Source organism: Eurosta solidaginis, chromosome 5 (genome assembly GCF_040869045.1).
Source record: "Eurosta solidaginis isolate ZX-2024a chromosome 5, ASM4086904v1, whole genome shotgun sequence".
Classification (NCBI taxonomy): domain Eukaryota; kingdom Metazoa; phylum Arthropoda; class Insecta; order Diptera; family Tephritidae; genus Eurosta; species Eurosta solidaginis.
The window spans coordinates 14932003-14953381 of record NC_090323.1 but is presented as its reverse complement, the minus strand read 5'-3'; the positions used below and the strand labels follow the sequence as shown (position 1 = coordinate 14953381).

Here is a 21379-nt window from a genome sequence, read left to right as displayed (position 1 = left end):
AATTCGAACATGTGGCAGCTCTTCGAAAAAAAATTTTTTCCGGTGGTGGATGTGAAAAATTAGTGCTCGAAATTTAATTAATTAAAGTGAATTTTTCTCTTCAAAACCTTATTTGACTGTTTCAAACTTGTTTTTAGCAATTTTCATTTCGAGAGGAATTCATCGCAATGGATCGGAACCACAATAACTTGGCCAATTTGCGTAAGTAAAATACTTCTTAAAAAAACTCTATTGCAGATCAGGGCTTAAATTAACTAGGCCTACCATTTTTATTTGCAAAAAAATCAAGCAAGCTATTAAAATAAAAACAAATTTTTCTTTCCGCATCAGCAAATTCTTTTCTCGAAATTTTTAATGAACAAAGGGCTTCACAAATTACAATTTTTTATCTATTCCCTTTCCACTTTCCTTCGCTTTTGGGTTCCATGTTTTTCTTTTGTTTCGTCGCAGAACTTTACTTGTATTTGCTGTTCTTTGGCTCTTCTTCATTGATTTCTAAACAGCTGTTTGCTTTAGGTTTGTGTTGTATCACTTCATTTTCGTAAACAATATTGAAAAGCTCCGTGCCCTGCGCTGATACTGCTGATACGTTAATTTATTTTAGTTTTACGTCTGGAGAGCTGTCAGCTTTCTGTTCATTTATTTTGAAGCAGGAGAGCGAAACTACCGTAAAGTTCCTATGGAATCCGTCTAAGCACAATGACAAAGTTTCCATCGCCTTTGGCGATAAAGTGCTGTTGGATGCGAAAAAATGCTCGAGCGCTTTCTGCCGACAATATATAAGCAATTATACGGTCGACAAGGATAGACGGAGGGCCAACAGACACGCACTTTAACATAAATTCAGCGCGTCTCCAATTACCATCACCGCCAAAGAGGTTGAGGATGCCATCGGTCAGGCCAAGGTGGTACTAAAGCCTGGAAACCAGCTAACGTAGGAGGGTCATATCGCCCGATATCTCTCCTATCGCCAGTAGCCAAGACGCTTGAAGCCATTTTGCTTCCCTACTTCAAAGCAAATTTGCAGCTAGCCTGTTATCAGCATGGCTTCAGGAAACTCCATAGATAAGTTGCGGTTTAAATCAAAACCCCCGCCATAGAACAGTACTCGTTGCGCTAGACCTATCAAAAGCTTTTGATACGGTCAACCATGGCACGTTACTGCAAGACATGGAAGGGTCTACCTTTCCCCCATGTCTTAAAAGGTGGACCGCAAATTATCTGGGTGGTCGGCAGGCATAGGTGCAATTTAGAAACGAAAGATCAAAACCAAGAAGAGTTAAACAAGGGGTGCCACAGGGTGGTGTCCTATCCCTACTTTTGTTTAACTTCTACATATCAAAGCTATCTTCGCCACCAGAAGGAGTTACTATCGTTTCCTACGCTGATGACTGTACAATAATGGCCACAGGCCCGGGCCCACAGATCGATGAGCTTCGCAACAGAATAAACGGCTACCTCCCTGATCTCTCCAGGGAGAGAAATGAGATGCTATCAAACAGTTCCTGTTGAATACCCAGAAACCTGGGCATCCCAACAGACATCTGATTGATGAGCCAACACCGCCCAGGAACTTAAGGAGTCATCTCCGTAAGTATTATGTTGAAATACGGCACCTGAGAACTCAGCCGTATGAAGCCAAAAAACACAAGCAGGTCCTCAGCGAACTCCACAAACAGGCGGCGGACCTTTATGCCAGGAATTGCCCGGTGAACCCAGTACTCAAAGAACAGTACCCAAAACTAGCGCAAGAGGAACGCATAGTCCCCAGGGAAACGCGAGTCACTCTAGCTCAACTTCGATCTGGATACTGTAACAGACTAAACTCTTACCTATCCAGAATCAACCCCGACATACAAAATGTATGCCCCGCATGCAATGTGTCCCCACATGACACCAACCATCTCTTTAATTGTAATGTGGAACCAACGCCTCTATCACCCCTCTCATTATGGTCCACCCCTGTTGAAACAGCAAGTTTCCTTGGACTCCCGTTAGAGGACATTGATGACAATTTGTGATCGGCGCACCTATTGGATGGGGCAAAGCACTGCTACAACAACAATAACAATTTACTTAATAATCTGTTTTCCTTACAGTGCCCTTGCTTGGTGCCATTACAAATGCAAATAACATGAATAGTAATCAAAATTTCATCAACCAACTGGTCGACGCTATAAGCTCGGCCGTTGGTGGTGCCAATAATGACCGTATGACAGGCAACTCAAGAACACACCAACGCACGCCGGAGCCACCACCCGCACCATCATTTCAAATTAACTCACCAGCAGGTATGAATCGTGGCACGGCGCCAATGGACATTGAAAATGAACCGGACAATAATGCGCCAAACAATATGATAGGAAATTTAGGAGCTGGAATACCTAACAATAATATGTTTATGAATGGATATATGCAACCAACTAAGACACATCCACCAGGCGGAAACAATGGACCTCAGGCAAATGGAAGGAATGCACACCAAGGGGGCGGAGACAGATTTACTGCTCGCCAAGGAAGTATGAATCCAGAGCGACCTGCCGACATGAATGCACCACCACCAATGGGTGGCATGAATGCACCGCCACCAATGGGTGGCATGAGTGCACTGGTACCAATGGGTGGTATGAATGGGCCACCACCAATGGGTGGTATGAATGGGCCACCACCAATGGGTGGAAGAAATGCACCACCACCAATGGGTGGCATGAATGTACCACCACCAATGGGTGGCATGAGTGTACCACCACCAATGGGTGGCATGAATGTACCACCACCAATGTGTGGAATGAATGCCCCACCACCAATGGGCGGCATAAATGCACCACCACCAATGGGCGGCATGGACCCATCGATGGGTGGACCAAATGCACAGGCACCTGGGGCTGGTATGAATGCACCCCAACCAATGGCTAACATGAATACACAGCCAACTGTGAGTAATTTGAATCAAGCATACATGTACTTTCAAGCAGAGGTAGCCGCAGCTGCGAATGCCGCTACCACATCAACTGCTGCTACACAATCGCCCAATCAAGTGTTTATGGATCCCACAACAATGTTAGCAGCCATGCAACAAATGCAACAAAATTATGCTGCTAATTTTACACTGCCTAGTTCAGGAAGCCGCTTTAGTGCACCCGATTTGGCTATAGTGGAAGCTGCAAGTAAATCAATAGGTAAGTTAAAAACAGACTTTGTAACTGTTGCAAATTTAAACATTCCTTCAATGGTTTTGCTTTTGTTTAGTTGCTGGCATGAAAGCGATAATAAAAACAAAGAATGTCACACTCTTTCCACCTAGTCTTACTGCTGCACCACCTTCAACACGTGAACGTCCACCTGGTTGCCGCACAGTTTTCATAGGCGGTTTACCTGAAGGTTGCACCGAGGAGCTTATACGCGAAGTATTCGAAGCATGTGGTGAAATTACAACATTACGGGCATCCAAAAAGAACTTTTGTCATATACGTTATCGCTTGGAGGAATCTGTTGAACGTGCCATCTATATATCGGGCTATCGTATGAGCATATCGGATGGTAAAGACGCGACTAATGTTGGTCGTTTGCATGTTGATTATGCGCAAGCGCGTGACGATCTCCATGATTATGAATGTAAACAACGACAATTGCAACGTGAACAACGTCATCGTGATAAACCAGAGGAACAACGTACACGTTCCGCATCACCACCACCGATACCACTATATAACGATAATGAAGCAGTTTCAGTTTCGGAACAATTACGTAACAATGATACTTTTATAAAAGCTGTACAAACGATTTCTGCTTGGTTGGAACGTGGCGATTGCAAAAAAACAAATGCAAATACGTTTTACTCTATGATACAAAGTACACATGCACATGTACGTCGCCTTCATACTGACAAACAACAAATGGAAGATGATTTACGTAAAGCGCGTGAAAGTTATCGCAAACAAATGTTGGTGATGACTAAACAATGTAAGTATTTCATTTATAATTTTGCCATACATTTTAACATAACTTTGTATTAGCTTAAGAATGTGAGCTTATCCGTAAAGAATGGTGTAGTGTTGATTTTAGATTCAGTTCATAATAGGAAATTAGTCATAACTTTGCAAAGGACGATTTTGTTATACGAACCTCGTTTAGTTTCAATTCAAAAACAGCTTTCAGTACGCTTTCATTAAAAAAAAAAATATTAGTTTGTGTAATTTAATTTTCTTTTTTTTTGAAGGAAATATCAATGGACAGCAGGCATGAATACATTTAGTTAAAGAAAGAAAGAGCAAATTAAAAAAAATCAAATAAGAGGGTCCAGAATTCTTACGTAATCTCCCATGTTGACTTCTATATAATACCCATACATATAAGGGGTTACGCTGATATATGTATTGGTGTTATATAGCAGTTTGCTACAACAACAACAACCCGGCAGACGTTGCTTTGCCCTAACTTTTGTCTAGCTGCATAACTTTTAAGAATTTTTTGCCTGTAACTCTCACTTCCTCTCTTCTTTATCCTTTTATTCACTCCTCTATCTGCGTCCTTTTCTGTCAAGCTGCGCTCAAGGCATTATCTTCAGTTGAATCAACAGTCCTTGAATGCGTAGAGAAGTTAAACAGGCTAGGATTCAATAACACAAACCGTCTAGCATGGGTACCTGGACACAGAGGTGTGGATGGTAACGAGCAAGCGGACGAGCTTACCAGGTTGGCAGCGGCCGAAAATCCAATAGGACCTGAGCCAATCATATCAATAGGGTCACATACAATAAGGGAAGAGTTTAGACAAAAAGAGGCGGGCCTCAGAGAACAACACTGGCGCGAAAGTCTAGGACTTCGGCAGGAAAAGGCACTAATAGGAGGGTACAAACCAAAGCGATATAAAACTATGATTAACCTCCCAAAAAGTAGCCTTAAGTTTTTAACAGGCATACTCACAGGACACTGCAGGCTAAAGAGCAATATGCATAAGTTGGGTATATCGTCTAGTAGCCTCTGTCGATTCTATGATCACGAAGATGAGACTACAGAACACATTCTGATGGAATGGGATGCAGTCGCGAGACGAAGACTTAGGATCCTAGGATCATCGAAACTAGAAAGTAGTCACATAAATTCTCTGAAGCCGAGAACCATTCTGGATTTTCTCAGAGAACTGGGCTTGGATGAGGTGTTGTAAATAGAATGAGGGCACAATAGACCAATAGGTCGCAGTGCTTAACCTCACAACATCTATCTATCCCCCTCCGTCTTTTCTGTCTAGCTCTCTCTCATTCTCCCTCCCCAGCTCCATCTATCCCTATCTCTCTTTCTTCTTCTAACTCTATCTCTTTCTAAGTCTCTTTTTTTTCTTCCCTCGTTTTTCTTCTCGCTATTTCTTTGTATTTTTCCCCATCCCTTATTCCCAGTCTTTGTCTTAGTTCCAGTCACAGTCCTTGTCTAATTTCCAGTTCCAGTTCCAGAGGGTTGTATGAAGTTTTGAACACCGTTTCATAAAAATATAAAATATTAAATATTTTGTCCAAACAAATTAAGGGCTGGGCCACCCAACATATTGGGGTATGAGAAATAGATACTGGCCGATTCTCAGATCTATTCAATATCCTCATATAATTTTAAGAGAATCGGTCAAGCCGTTCCGAAGTAGTTCAACCATAAACACTGTAGCACAAGAACTTCATACATATATAAGATAGTTTTGTGATAGTCAGATCTTTGCATTTCGTCACGTCGTGAAGCTAAACTTCTTTGCCGGCTATGTCCATGACCAACATTTAATGCCTTGAACCAAAGAGGTTGCTTTACAACTAGATTTCAACGCCGTTGGCTTAAATTTCTTGAGACACGCATATGGGAACACAATAGGATTAATATGAACTAAATTTAAGCCCCTCACTTATTCAGAACATTGAAAATAGGCATTTGTCTTCCAGTGAAAAGTTCTAGTAGTTTTACTTTGCTTTGAATCATTGCGAATTGTTTGAAAAATTGCTGAAAAAGTTGGTACATCCAAAAATATTTAAGGTAACTTTAATTCCCCTCACATACAAATAAAAAAAATTCAGATTTTTCAATCCTAAACACAAAAGCGAAAAAAGGTTTGTAAAAATATTTAAGACAGGTAAATTATTGCTAAATTAAATTTAAACAAACTACAAAAGGAAAGGAAGTGAAAAAACGTCGCTGCTTGGTAAAAACAAATAAATTATAAATTAATTATGTATAAATTGAAAACATTTTTAGAGTATATAAAAAAATCTTAGATTTGTATAGCTTGCTTTTACTATTTGTTCTTTTATTGATAAAAAAAAAAAGAGAATTGCACAATAATGTCATGCATAACGTAAGAAATCAAATTTATTAAGCAAATAAACAAAGTATAAAGGCAGCTTACAAATAGAGAAACAAAAAACAAACCAATCAACCAAACCTATCCCCTCTATTATCATCGTTATTGTGTTTATTATTATTATTATTATAATTGCATCTTCAGTCACTCAGATTGAAAAAGTGTTCAGTGCTGCTAGTCACAAGAAGGTTTGGGATCATTTCAGCAAAGCTCAAAGAAAAAACATCGATCAATGGAAGAAGCTGGCTTTGGTAAGTATAAAACAAAGCAAATTAAACAAAACAATGCAAATTAAACAAAAAAAGTAAAATTATTTGAAAACACAATTTTCTACTAGCTTCATATATGTATATATTTTTTTATTTCTGTTCGTTTTATGTTAATATAACTACTTGTATATTTTGTCTAACCAATTGCATGGCAGTCATAAATTTCTTTAAAAATAAGTACTTGTTAATATCTCACACTTCCATCGAAAGTCGACTAACCTAAAATGTATAAGTTTGGTGCTGTACAAACTATCAAGTTCCTTATTATTCAGCCCAATCACGCAATCCATCGTAGACTGCTTTTTCGGGAAAGTTACGAAATTGTTATCATGCAATTCGACCATGTTTCCGAACGTCTCCGAAAGCAAATAAGTAAATTCGAAATTTGTACAGTGGCATCACTGAATTCACTCGGAACGTAAACTTTTGATGTTTATTTGAAATTTTCTACGACAAGTTCTTGCCAACGGAGCAAATTTACGAAACGCGAGAAATATTTAAAACAAACAGCCCAATCCATCGTAGCAATGTTATGAATTCGATTGTTACGAATCCCGAAAAAACAGTCTACGATGGATTGCGTGATTGGACTGATTACATTATATCACAATATCGATTTATTTCTAGGTGTCGGGCCAAACTAATTAGGATTATGCCATAAGCATAGCACTAGTTTCCCCGTTTTTCGAAGTTAGCCTCCAAAACATACATAGATATGTATTTGGCTTACGAAATGCGAAAACTTAAGGCCCAGACACATTTGACATATGCGTCGTTTTGGCGTTTAATAACAAATATAACAAATTCCGATTCAGCCTCAACTTTTTTTTGTAGCTGTGTTATTTAATGCTTTTAATTTTTTCGAAGATCTGTATATCCATTGTAATACCTATTACATCTATAAGCTTAAAAATAATTTTTTTTTTACAATTCAAATAAGAATTTCTCGACAAGCAACGCCTGCATGTTTACCTTGCTAATTATTTCAAAACAGTGAATCAATAAACATATATATTAGGATGGCTACAATTTTGAACTTCACAAGCCAATATCGATTGTTTTAAATGCTAACTGCGAAGAAGGGGGTAATTATCTTTTAGCTTGTGGATCAAAATATTGATTTGGTCCAATAATCAGCCTAATGTTGTACAGTATAACTTTTGGTAATGCTTTTTTCTGTTAACTGTTTTTCATTTATAAAGTTTGAATTTAAACTATATTGGTCCAAAGGTTAGAAAGTTGAGCAAAAATTATTATGATTCTATACACTATTATTAAGCATGAGTTCATTAACAGGTTTTAATTACTTGGATTCATAGCAGCAATTTTTGTTATTCCAGCTTTATAAGACCTTGCCAACGGTTTCTAAATCTTTTTAAAAATTGCTTTCTACTTTTTCATTAATTTCATCAATCGATTTTCTCATTCCATGGAAAATCGTAAATATTCGCCGATTTTCAAATTGCACTCCTTATTAACTTTTAATTCCAATATATTTTAAATATATCACCACACCTCAGCGTACCAAGGAAGAATAATTTAAAATTGGCATCGGTTTAAGAAAAAGAAAAAAAATATTTGCAAAAAAAGGTATAAAATCTGCATAGAAAAAAGCGGATAGATTTTGGCTCCCTCATTATCTCCGAGGATAATGTTCGCGATGCTATGCTCTCCCTTAAACCTTCGCTTCGTTGTGACACTGATGGTCTTTGCGTTTTTGTCCTGAAGCACTGTAGTTTAACTTTGTGCGCTCCCATTTGCCATATCTTCAATTTATCTCTGTCCTCTGGCACTTTCCTTGATATATAGAAAATGAGCTCAATATGTCAGCATGGGTTTGTTGCTGGTCGCTCTACTGTTACTAACCTAGTGTCGTTTTCTGATTTCTGCATTTCTGCATTTAGGGATGGCTGCCAGGTGGATACCATATATACTGATTTCTCAAAGGCTTTCGATATAGTTTCACACCAAATCTTATTATCTAAACTTGACGTGTATAGGATTTCATTCTGTCTTCTTATCTTGGTTAAAATCGTATCTGCCGAACCGGTCTCTGTGTGTCGGAATCGAGGGCTGTATGTCCCACCCTTTTTATGCAACGTCCGGAGTTCCTCAGGTTAGCATTCTCGGGCCTCTGTTGTTTGTGCTTTTTATAAATGATATTGGTTCCAGCTTTAAATCGTCATCTTTCCTTCTTTATGCAGATGATCTTAAGTTATTTCATAGAATTAATGGCCCGTCGGATTCCCTACTCCTACAAAATGACCTAAATAATCTTATCTAATGGTGCAAGGCCAATAATCTCTTTCTTAATGTTAATAAATGTTTTCATATGACTTTTTCTAAATCGTATAACATACATTTGCCCTCTATGATATCTCAGATGCTCGACTGGCTTCTGTCAATGAATTTATTGACGTAGGTGTTGTTTTTGATACCACTTTTTCTTTCGCCAATCATATCTCTTATATGCTCCCCAAGGCTTACAGAAACCTTGCCTTTCTTCGTAGATATGCAAAAGACTTTAGGGATCCCTATACCAGGAAGGCTCTTTATACCTCTCTTGTTCGTGCAAAACTTGAATATGCCTCAGTTGTATAGAATCCTATCTATAACAGCTATGCTGCCAGAATTGAAAGGGTTCAAAGAAAATTTATTCGTTTTTGTTTAAATTCACTCAACTTTGATGACCCAATTCCATCCTACTACTCGCGCTGATTACTCATAAATCTCCAACCTCCGGAATCCAAAAGGGTAGTACATCTGCTGTTGTTGTTGTTGTTGTTGTTGTAGCAGTGTAGTATATCTGCTAATGTTCGTCTATGATCTCATCACTGGCTCTATGGATTGCTCGGCTCTCTTAGCGAAGGTGTCATGTAATGTACCTAATAGGAGTATTCGTACGTTTTTACTTGCGTGCTTGCAGGGCTAATTATTGTAGTTTTGACCCAAATTTTTCGCGCGCTAATTCAATTTAACAGACTCTCGAGGAAGTTTTTTATTGATTTTCCTTTGTCGAAAAATATTTTCAAGTCAACTCTGGAAGTTTATCGCTCATTTTAACTTGCAATATATATTTGTATTTTTATACTCAGCTAAGCAGAGCTCACAGAGTATATTAACTTTTTTCGCATAACGGCAATCCGTAACGGCATAAACTAATCGAGATAGATATAGACTTCTATATATCAAAATGATCTGGGCGAAAAAAGAAATTCATTTAGCCATGTCCGTCCCTCCGTCCGTCGGTAAACACGATAACTTTAGTAAATTTTGAGGTATCTTGATGAAATTTGGTATGTGGGTTCCTGGGCGCACATCTCAGATCGCTATTTAAAATGAACGAAATCGGACTGCAACCACGCCCACTTTTTCGATATCGAAAATTTCGAAAAACAGAAAAAGTGCAATAATTCATTACCAAAGACGGATAACGCGATGAAACTTGGTAGGTAGGTTGACCTTATTACGCAGAATAGAAAACTAGTAAAATTTTGGACAATGGGCACCGCCCACTTTCAAAATAGGGTAATTTAAAGGTTTCGTAAGCTGTAATTTGGCAGTCGTTGAAGATATCATGATGAAATTTGGCAGAAACGTTACTCATATTACTATTTGTGTGCTAAATAAAAATTAGCAAAATCTGATGGCGAACACGCCCACTTTTAAAAACAAATTTTTTTTAATCAAATTTTAACAAAAAATTTGATATCTTTACAGTATATAAGTACATAAATTATGCCAAAATTCAACTCAAGTAATGATATGGTGCAAGAAAATACAAAAATGAAAGAACATTTCAAAATGGGCGTGGCTCCGCCCTTTTTCATTTAATTCGTCTAGAATACTTTTAATGCCATAAGTCGAAACAAAAATTTACCAATCCTTGTGAAATTTGGTAGGGGCATAGATTTTATGACGATAACTGTTTTATGTGAAAATGGGCGAAATCGGTTGAAGCCACGCCCAGTTTTTATACACAGTCGACCGCCTGTCCTTCCGCTTGGCCGTTAACATGATAACTTGAGCAAAAATCGATATATCTTTACTAAACATAGTTCACGTACTTATCTGAACTCACTTTATCTTGGTATAAAAAATGGCCGAAATCGGACTATAACGGACTATAATATACCACGCCCACTTTTTCGATATCGAAAATTACGAAAAATGAAAACAAAATGCCATAATTATATATCAAATATGAAAAAAGGTATGAAACATGGTAATTGGATTGGTTTATTGACGCAAAATATAACTTTAGAAAAAACTTTGTAAAATGGGTGTGACGCTTACCATATTAAGTAGAAGATAATGAAAAAGTTATGCAGGGCGAAATCAAAAGCCCTTGGAATCATGGCAGGAATACTGTTCGTGGTATTACATATATAAATAAATTAGCGGTACCCAACAGATGATGTTCTGGGTCACCCTGGTCCACATTTTGGTCGATATCTCGAAAACGCCTTCACATATACAACTAAGGGCCCTCACTAATACCTTTAATTTGATACCCATAACGTACAAACACATTCTAGAGTCACCCCTGGTCCACCTTTATGGCGATATCCCGAAATGGCGTCCACCTATAGAACTATGGCCCACTCCCTTTTAAAATGCTCTTTAATACCTTCCATTTGATACCCTTGTCATACACACACATTCCAGGGTTACCCTAGGTTTATTTTCCTAAATGGTGATTTTCCCTTATTTTGTCTCCAAAGCTCTCAGCTGAGTATGTAATGTTCGGTTACACCCGAACTTAGCCTTGCTTACTTGTTTTATTTGCTAACACTATTCATGTTTTCACATTTTTGTGTAGTTATAAGTTGTTTATTTAGTTTTTAATTACTTTTGTTTCTAGTCTGTAAGATTATTTCTGATCATAGACTAAATAAATTAAACATAAACATAAACAAAAAATTTAATAAAACAACCACCAACCGTGATAAAAACACCTACTGTTTCTGACATTATTGATGTTTTTCCGCAATAAAAAAAATTTCATTTTCTCAACTGCGCATACACACATATTTATTTTTTGATTTCCTTTTGTTCCGAGATTGATTTTTAAAGTTTATATCATTGTGGATACGTGTGATATCTTCGACATAGGCGTTAAAATTACAAATAGAATGGATCGCATGATTTTTAAAGTGACTATTGTGGTCTCATCCTGTATCTCTCTATCGCCCACTGAAGATAGCTGGGGCCCTATGCGCCGCCATATTGGAAATCCTGTCAGAATGCTGCCAAAACGCTAAAAAGTAGTCATCTTGAACATCCTGTCAGGCAGTTGATGGATAATAATCACACTTGTATTTTATAAAAAAAATGCATGGTCGACCAGAAGAGAGAACTTCATAGGTGTTTTTATTATGGCACCAACCATAGTTTTCTTAGCAACCAATTTTTATCATTCCTGCATCGACTGCTGAGCTGCATATAAACCTATATCGGCTGCGGTTTCGAAGAAGCCTGTCTGGGAAAATATTTTCATAATGCCCGATTTCAGAATTTGTTTCAAAAACGCCCTATCTTAGAATTCGATTGAAGAACGTCCCACATAATGTCAAATGTATTGAGAAAGGGCGTTTTAGAAACAAATTCAGAAATAGGGCATTATTCAAATGTTTTTTAAGAGAGGACGTTTTTGAAACGGCAGCAGAGATGGCGTGGTATTCCATTTACCTGTAGCTGGCAAAAATCAGAATATATGTAAATTTTCTGAAATAGGCTATGCTTTACATAACTACTGCATGCAATTTTCTATATAGGATGAGAAAATCAAAATTTAAAAACAATATTTTGTATGTGTACCATACAAACAATTTAATTTTTACACCATGATTTGTTTCGAATAAACTTATTTTAATTTTTTTTTGTTATTTTAACAAACCTTGATACAAGTACTACCAAATGTAGTTTTTGGCTTTCTCCAAATATTGTTACCTTCGCTGTAACTTCATCTGACTCACTGTAATCCGGTGATTTTTCCATGTCCCGTACCTACGCATTCTTATATTGGATTTTTCACACACATTCATGAAAAGTTCAATAGCAGGTTTCTATGCTTTTTTGTTTAGACAGTTTGTCTTTAGTTAATGTCGAGAATTAAAAAAATTCGTACGAATTGTCCAGTACCAACCGTGAAATGCTCCATTTATTATTCTCAACATTTATTTTGGAATACTCGAACCACCACTTAGAATTTGTTTCTACCTGAAACTTCAAACACGTGTTTGCAACATTCTCGATACATCAATTGTGTACACAAAAATACCTCAAAACCTGTAATAATGTCACACTTTTTGTTTTGATATTTTGAATTGTTTTCAGCGCTATGTATAGAATCACCACAGCATCATTTGACTGTGTATGTAAATATCTTTTAATATACATATATATTTATTTTAAATATGTATATTCATCTGTCAATATTTGACGCCTAACGTGGTGTAGAGTCTTATCTCAGAAATTGTTTCAAAAACGTGTATTCAAGCAAATGCGCCATCTCTGCGTTCAGTCGAACAATGCTGTTCCTCTTATTGGACTCGGAATATATATCAAAATTCGATTTAAAAATATCCTATTACAGAATTTTTTTCTAAGCTCAATATACTTTTGACTGAGAAATAGCATTTTTAAACCACATACTAACTTAGACATAGGACGTTTTCAATAGTTTTCAAATACGAAGGTATTGACACAAATTCTGAGATGGGAAGTTCTTCTTCGTTGATTAACTTATTTATAAATGAGTGGTGGTTTCAAAGCTTATATTGAAAACAAAATAATAATTTTAATAACATTTAACGAATTAAATATAAAAAATTACACAAATTGAATCGTTTATGGAATTATTTGTAAATGAATCTAATTTTCGAAACTTCGAAAGTCGAGGTAAGTACAGAAAAAAGTTAGAGACGCGAAAAGTAGCACTCGAAAAATCGAGAAAAATTATAATTTGAGGTTATGTACTTTTTCAAATTTCTTTTCCAAATTATATGGCAGTAGATTATTTAATTATTTATTAGTAAGCACTTTGAATACGTTTATTTTAAACTAAGCTAATTTATATTTGTTGTGCTATGAATTATGCAGGAACTACGCTCCGTACAAATGGAGGATGATGAAATGGAAATGTCGGACGATGACTGTAGTCATCGGGGCAGCAGCGCTAAACGAATGCGTTTTGATGCAGACAGTTTAAAGGTAAGTAATAAACTTAACTTGCTTGAAAGGTTTGTAATATTAAAACGAATGGGTGTTAAAATTGACTTGAAGGAATTTCATGTGTGCAAGACATACATAACCTAACAAATTCTCAATTCACTTCAACTTTCACTTAGACCTAGAAATTTCGAGGCACTATTTTATTTTGTTGTACGTATTATTGTAGTATTATTTTTCTATTTTTACAGCTTGCATATCTTTGGGAATTTATACTGGATACATACAAATTACTATAACTTTGCTACATGACCTAAAAGCTCAACAGCCTTATTTACCAGGGACGGAGAATAATAATTTATTATTTTTTTTGGAGTCGAAAAAGTCCTGGTCAGAAAATTGTCCTAGGTGTGAAAATGTTTGAGTTCCCAGGTATCCCTATAGCAATATCATGTCGAATCATGCATCCTTTTTATTTTTAGAACTTTTTCCATAAAAGTCCACATATAAAAGTAAAATCTGTATTTTTATTTTTTGAGTCCGATAGAACTAGTTAAACTCGAACTTGCTTGACAACAAAGAAACGGCTTAACCGAATTAAATTTTTTTTTATTTCGGATAAGCCGTTTGGACTTTTATTTTGGCCTGGGATTTAACTTTTATTTCCGGACTTTTGTTTTTAAAAGTCCGAGTTTAACTAGTTCTATCGGACTCAGGTAATAAAAATCCGAAAATAGTTTTTATCTTGATCTAAATATATTAAAAGTCCAAAATTAATAGTTTTGCAAGGAATTATATTATAAAAGGAATAACAGTTTCCGCCCCTGTTATTTACTATAGTCATTAGTGACTAAAAGGTACCAAGGCCAAATACACATTTAAGCACATCTGTTATTCAACCAACCGCGAAGCTTGTTGACTGTTTCACAGAATTAATAGAGGCCATAATTGTCTTGTTTTCTGAAAAATTACATAAATTTTACTACCAAAACTTTTTCTGTTTCATATATACCTAAAGGCAATAACGATCTTTGCTATGAAACCAGTTATTATAAAAATGGTTGAATTGTTTCTGACAATTTTTGACATAATTGACTTTGTTTTGACATAATTGTCGGTTTCAATTCTATAAAACAATGCCCTGGAAATGAAATTATTAAACAAATAGCTCCTAAAAGTGTTATATGTCAATGAAGTTGATCTTTCCTATACTTGGTCCAAACTTTCTTGAAGCGTCAGTTTCGTAAAAACTCAATTAAAGAACGACACTCAGTTCTACACAGAGAGTTTCAGTTAATACAACGCTTATAGTATATATGTTTTTTCTTCTCAGGAAGTACTTGGATGTCTTTAATCAAATTTCACCAATAAACCAACAGTAGTTCGCGGTTGACGTTTGACATACCATTTTATTCTTCATTTCAAAAAATGTATTTGGTCGTACTTTGGCAAGCAAGTTTCTCTGCAATGCAGTCTCTCTCGTGACATATGATTCGAGACCCAGAAGGGATGCAACCATATTGTGTAGAGGTCGGGCAAGCTATTTTAATACAGTATATGGGCCGTTTTCACAATTTGCGATCAACACTGAACAGTACTTTAATTGAAGGGAACCGTTAGTTGTTGTGTCAAATAAACGCCTTAAATTTGCTCTGTATTTAAAAAAGTACCATTTCACTATCCCTTGAAAACATATTATCTTCCACTCAAATAGGCAGAAAGCAATCATTCGCTGTTTCAGTCTTCGTACGAAGTCGGTGAAATTGTAATGATCAATTGTTTTGAAGGCTCATCCCATTTTCTATTGATAGTATTCATTATTCTAAGCTTTATATCTGTCGTCTCAAGCAATAACAGCAAAATGGCCGTTTGCTTTATCTCGGTATACGGCCAAAGTCCTATACCTTTTTTATTGGAAAAAATGTTACCCTGTTGTAGCGATAAGGACACTTCCCGAAGGCCTTGGGGAGTGTTATCGATGTTGATGGTCCTTTGCCGGATGCAGATCAGGTACGTTCTGGTACCAAGCCCGACCATCTCGGGAACGATTTGTTATCACCACATGCGACCTTCTAGGCCAGGGATGGGCCTATTTTCGGCTCCTAAGTCAGTTTCAGTGCCAGCGAGTGCTAGGTGAGACGTTTGTGTGTTTTGGGGTGTTAGGGGAGTAAAAAAAATACATTGGATATCTCGTACGCTTCGTCTCAAACGATATTCACCGCAAGAAGGTTGCGGAAACACTAAAAAACTGAAATGAAAATGTTCTCTCTCAACCTCGAAAACCAATTCCCAAACTGTGTTGCAATAGTACGAAAACAAAAACATAAATTTTTTGGCAAGAAATACGAAAAACAGAATAATCATAAACTGAAGTCGACTTTATGTTAAGCAGCGCATTATTGACATTCATTTCGCCTTCACATACATTTAATTATATGCAAGCCGATTCATTTTGCAATATATACATAAAAGTATTTAAAAAAGTATTTTTAAAGTAGTAGCATTAGAGGAAGTAGTAGTAGAAAAACGTACTAATGTACGTTTCGTATACATTCGTGGGAAAACGAAACCCTTTTCAGACTTGGTGGCAGTGTTGCCGTGAGCCTAGAAAGAAATGTATCAGTTTGCATGTGTTGCGTGTGTGTTTAATTTACGGCGACCATTTTTATAATTTTAAAACTTGCTTTGTTTATGATTTGAATCATAAAGGAAATTTTAAAATTACAACTGAAAATTCAGTTCGAGTTGTGAACCACAAAAGCGACATTACATATTTGTGGCCTTTAGTGCGAACGAAGCCGCCGGTAAAGGCTAGTTTATCCTAAAACGCTTAATAATTTGAACATAATAAGAGGGTATTAAGCAAGATGAGCAAGATGTGTTACCCCAGCGGGTTAGGGGATCAGAATATACCCGCGGTAGGTATGCCTGTCGTAAGAGGCGACTAAAATACCAGATTCAAAGGGCTGTGTAGCGCAACCTTTTAGGTTGCCAGCGCAATATATAGCTTCTCCAAACCCAATTGTCAACCTCACCTATCCGCGGCGAATCCTGTTTCACTAACAGACGAGGCTCTGGCGACCCCAAGCTCCTCATGGAACTTGGGGGTAGGGAGGGAGGGAATGGCCTGAAGGTTTAATGTGGCCACATAAATCGTTCTCGAGATGGTCGGGAGCAAGATGTGTTTGTATATTATTCTCTTCCTGTGTTCTTCGCCCCATATACCTGCACTTGATCGTCCCTCACCAAGCACTTAAATGTGCAAAGCGTGCCCGTATGAGCAAAAGGCTCATACGAGCCGCTTTGCCCATCGCTGTTCTAGGCCATATCGCCCTCCCACCCTTAGATCCCTAAGGAGCTCGGGTCGCCAGAGCCTCGACTGTTAATGAAACAGGATTCGCCACGGAGAGGTGAGGTTGACAATTGGGTTTGGAGAAGCTATATATTGCGCTGGCAACCTGATAGGGTTGCGCTACACAACCCCTTGAATCTATTAGGTATTTTAGTCGCCTCTTGTGACAGGCATACCTACCGCGGTTATATTTTAACCCCCTAACCCGCTGGGGGTACAAAAAAAAAAATTGTACCCTCATGTTGCTCTCTTAAATTGTAACTTTTGAACTAGGTCACTAGGCGCTCTCCACAAAAGCTGAATTTGTTGGTGAAGCAGCCCCTTTTCTTATTCAAAGGGAATACTTTGTGAATGGAACACACAAACTTACGATGAAAACTACTGATATCGCTTATGACCACAGATGTCAAGCCGGCTATAATGACTTATAGAGCGCGACCTTCGTTACTCGTTAGTTTACTTTAAAGTATATTTTTAATGTTTGAGTCCTTAATTTAGTGACTAGCAGTAATTTAACAAAATTCGCATATGTATAATATTTCAGGAAGAGAACGACACTCTGCGTTGCCAATTGGAAGCTTTGCGTAATGAAATGTCGCACGATAAAACCGATACTAAACACGATAGCGATTATCGTGAAAAACAGATTAAAGTGTTACAGGAAACTATACGTAATATGCAAACACAACTAATTCAAATAAAGATACGCGAACAAAAGGATAACAAATTTATTCAACATCTCGAGCGCAAACTAAAGGAAGCTAACGTCAAAGAATTGCTTTTAAAAACTAAAATCAAGGACGCTACACGTAGGCGTAGATATCGTAGCACATCGTCAGATAGGTCAGATAGAAGTGACAGATATAGAAGAGAGTCCGACGATAGCGATAATGATGTAGAAGAGGTGAAAATAAGTGGGAAAACAGCAGCAGATAATATAACTAAAACATCGAACCAAAACAAGCAGCGAGGGATGCAGGCAACCTCTAATAGCGTTGATAAGAATACTTCACAAGTAATTGATATTGACGATGATGTCATTATTGAAGATCCACATTTTGATATTGTTGAGATACATGATGAGGACGAGGGCGATGGAAAGACGGCGTCTAACACAAATAATGTCGAAAAAAGTGGAGATGAAGTGGTAGACAAACAAGTAGTAGACGAACCAAATAATGAAGAGGTAGACAAACGAATAATGAACGAAACAGCTGACATTGAACAGGCAACGGGTGATGATACCGAAGAAAAGCTCACCGAAGAAAAGGCTGAGTCAACGACGATCTTAAATAACGGAAATACATGCACTACAGAAGTAGAAACGAAATTGTCTGTGGAACCCAAGGAAATTCAGGTGAGTGTAAATGAAGTGAATGATGAAATTGCGAAATGCTAGACTTAAAAAGTTAATAACTCAAAAAACGACGTTGGTTAGAAACCGTAAAAAGTTGGCTTCCTCTCCCATATGTGCTAAAGCAAATTTTAGTTGTTCTCAAATAGTGAAGCTATTCTTGAGCAAATGCATACATAGATCCATCAGTATTTAATTAAGAAACCCGGTTCTTGGTGTATTGTGGAGTGTTATCGATGATGATGGTCCTTTGCCAGATATAAATTTGGTAAGTTCCGGTAACAAGCACCAATCGCCTGACCATCTCGAGAATGGTTTAATATGCCTACATTGGAACCTTTTAAGCTATGATAAACTTGGGGTCGACAGAATGTCACGTGCTTAAAGGGAAATTAAAACAGCTGATCGAACCAACCTTATGGAAATCTATGTAATCGATTAATGGTGCCATACCATAACGCTAAAGCCATAACCATACCATAGCCAACCAATTGGTTTTTGGGTCTTCGCCATATCATAACCTAAAAATATTTGAGTTGGATAATTTATTAATTTTTTGTAGATTTTATTTATTGTTTTGGACACGTTTTGACTAAGAGACTTATTTTTTGTGGTATATGTTTGTAATTTTTTGTGTTTTCTTCATTTTTATGAAATATTCACGATTTTTAGGTTATGGCACTAATAACTGATGCCAATTTAATATGGATAAGTAAAAATATGGATATGACTATGGTGTTAGGGTTAAGGAAGTTTAATTGGCACTTAATATGCGTACGATACATTCACATTTGTAACAGGATTCCCCTCGGATATGTGAGCTTTGTAATTGGATTGAGGCGGCTCTGAAGTTATGAAGCTTTGTATTGAGTTTGAATCCCTTAGAAACCCGGTAGTATACCTAACTTTCAAAATTCATATAATTGATTTAGGCTGCTCCATCTACGACAGGTTCAAGTTCTTAACTTTGCTTAATCCCCTCTTCGTAGGTATTCCACTTAGGATGCTAACATAGCACTGTTCGATAGTTAGTGGCGAATGACTTCTGTCGCAGTTGAAGGGTCGAGGGCTCGAGGGGAAGGTTAAAAGTGTTTCACATCGGCTTTGTAGATATCACGTCAGGTTTAATGTTTAAAACGGAGCTGTCCATATTTAGAAGAGCGAGCAATGCAGGAATTCAGAACATTATGAGCTACATTAAATGAACAAGCACCCCATCTCTTAACAGTACCACAATTAGTCAGCCGTTATAAAAATGCCTCTGCTATACAGAGTGGCACCTGAAATATAACGAAACATTTTTCCGTTTCCCCTTTTCGACTGGAAAGGAAAAGATTACAGCTATGGAGCCACTTTTCAGTAGCATTAAATTGACTGATAAAATTTCGAAGTTATTTCGAATTTTTATCCAATTTTTATTTTTAATATTAATCTCTTGAAATACGATATCTTATCATGCTTAACATTAGAGAACAAAGATCTTGAAGAATTTATAAATAATTAGACGAAAGTAGAAAAAAATGGCACATGCCTTGATATTCTTCGATCTTGCATTTCATACTGGTAGAAACTTATATGCATGCGGCTTAGCAACAGATATTTCTTTAGAATAAATCAATTCCCGGTACCTGCAACTTACACTAGTCATTTGATTGGCAAGGAGGTCGTGCCTTGTACATTTGTAGCTGCCATTGCAGTGATTGTAATACGTAACTCTTTTAATCCATCAAAATCATTAGTAAACTATGCTACAAATGCCGATCTTCTTCTTTTTGTAGCGACAAAGACACTCCCCGTAGGTTTTGGAAAGTATTATCGATATTGATTTGCAGGATATTTATCCGGTACGTTCTGCAAATTCGCGCCATCTTGGTAACGATTTGATACGCCCACGAAAAAACTTCTTGGTCTGTGGAATTTAGTCACCTCTTGTGACAGGCATGCCCAAAGCGGGAATATTCTAAGCCCCTTATTTCGTTGGGCATCTTTCACTTTGTCAAAGGATCGCAATTGCTCTCCCGGCCAACATGATGAACAACACGAGCACTTGTATTTTCATATTTTCTATTTTTATTTCCTTATATAAGTACCCTATATCTCTTTTCATAAATGATTTCCCTCTTCTTTCATGCAGCTCAAGTTCTTGCCATTCATAGAAGCCAAAATTATAGCGCTAGCCGCTGCTTATCTCATCGTTCAACCTTTTGGCATTAGAACTGAGTCAATTTGGGCTTATCTGCAGCAATCTATGGATACATTAGACTTGCAAGCCACAACATTAGAACAAATACTGGGAACCTATACAAATCTCTTTAAGTTGGAAGGTGAAGAGCGAAAGGCTGTGGACACTGAAACTAAAGCATTATGGAAATTTTGTGGTTTCAGCGTAACGAATGTTGAACCCGTCCCCATTGGGAAAACAGATATGGATAAGAAGGAATATTAATTAAAGAATTTTTATTTTAAGTAAGCGTTCCTTTGCTCCTAAAGCATTGATTTTAATTATGTCTCAATTTATATCGCTAAATATAAATGGCTTTGAACAATAAAAATAACAAAAATACGCCCTTTCTTTAAGTTTTTTCAATTTGAAACTAATTTCTTGGAATTAATTCCAGTTAAATGCTTGAGTGACAAAAGCGGTAAGTTGCAAATGAATTTTCAAGAGATTCCATGAAGTTTGGTGAGATGCGATGATGTCAACGGCATCCATTATAGATCAGATGAATGTATATGTTATGACAACGTATGGTATGATATAAGAATTTATGCAATGAAATCAAACCATGGGTTACATCACATGATGTTTGACAAAACGAAGTGAGGCGCAATGTGACTTTGTGGTATAAGATGAGGTGATATGAAGTAAGATGCTACGATGTGATATGACATTAT

General features: G+C 37.0%; 1 protein-coding gene across 1 annotated transcript; it reads left to right on the top strand.

Moving 5' to 3' along the window:
- Positions 1-8: 8 nt before the first annotated feature.
- LOC137252539 (uncharacterized) lies at positions 9-21047 on the top strand. Its single transcript, XM_067788428.1, has 7 exons — positions 9-201; positions 2100-3179; positions 3250-3963; positions 6481-6587; positions 13710-13820; positions 17675-18487; positions 20619-21047. The coding sequence occupies exons 1-7, from the start codon at positions 168-170 to the stop codon at positions 20928-20930; spliced, it is 3171 nt and encodes a 1056-aa protein (XP_067644529.1). The 5' UTR covers positions 9-167; the 3' UTR covers positions 20931-21047.
- The last annotated feature ends 332 nt before the right edge of the window (positions 21048-21379 follow it).

Bases quoted from the DNA above. Each gene is read 5' to 3' on its own strand.
- LOC137252539 (XM_067788428.1), top strand. From the start codon at position 168: ATGGATCGGAACCACAATAACTTGGCCAATTTGC. The intron at 202-2,099 runs GTAAGTAAAATA...TTTTCCTTACAG, and splicing joins CAATAACTTGGCCAATTTGC to TGCCCTTGCTTGGTGCCATT. The intron at 18,488-20,618 runs GTGAGTGTAAAT...TCTTTCATGCAG, and splicing joins TGGAACCCAAGGAAATTCAG to CTCAAGTTCTTGCCATTCAT.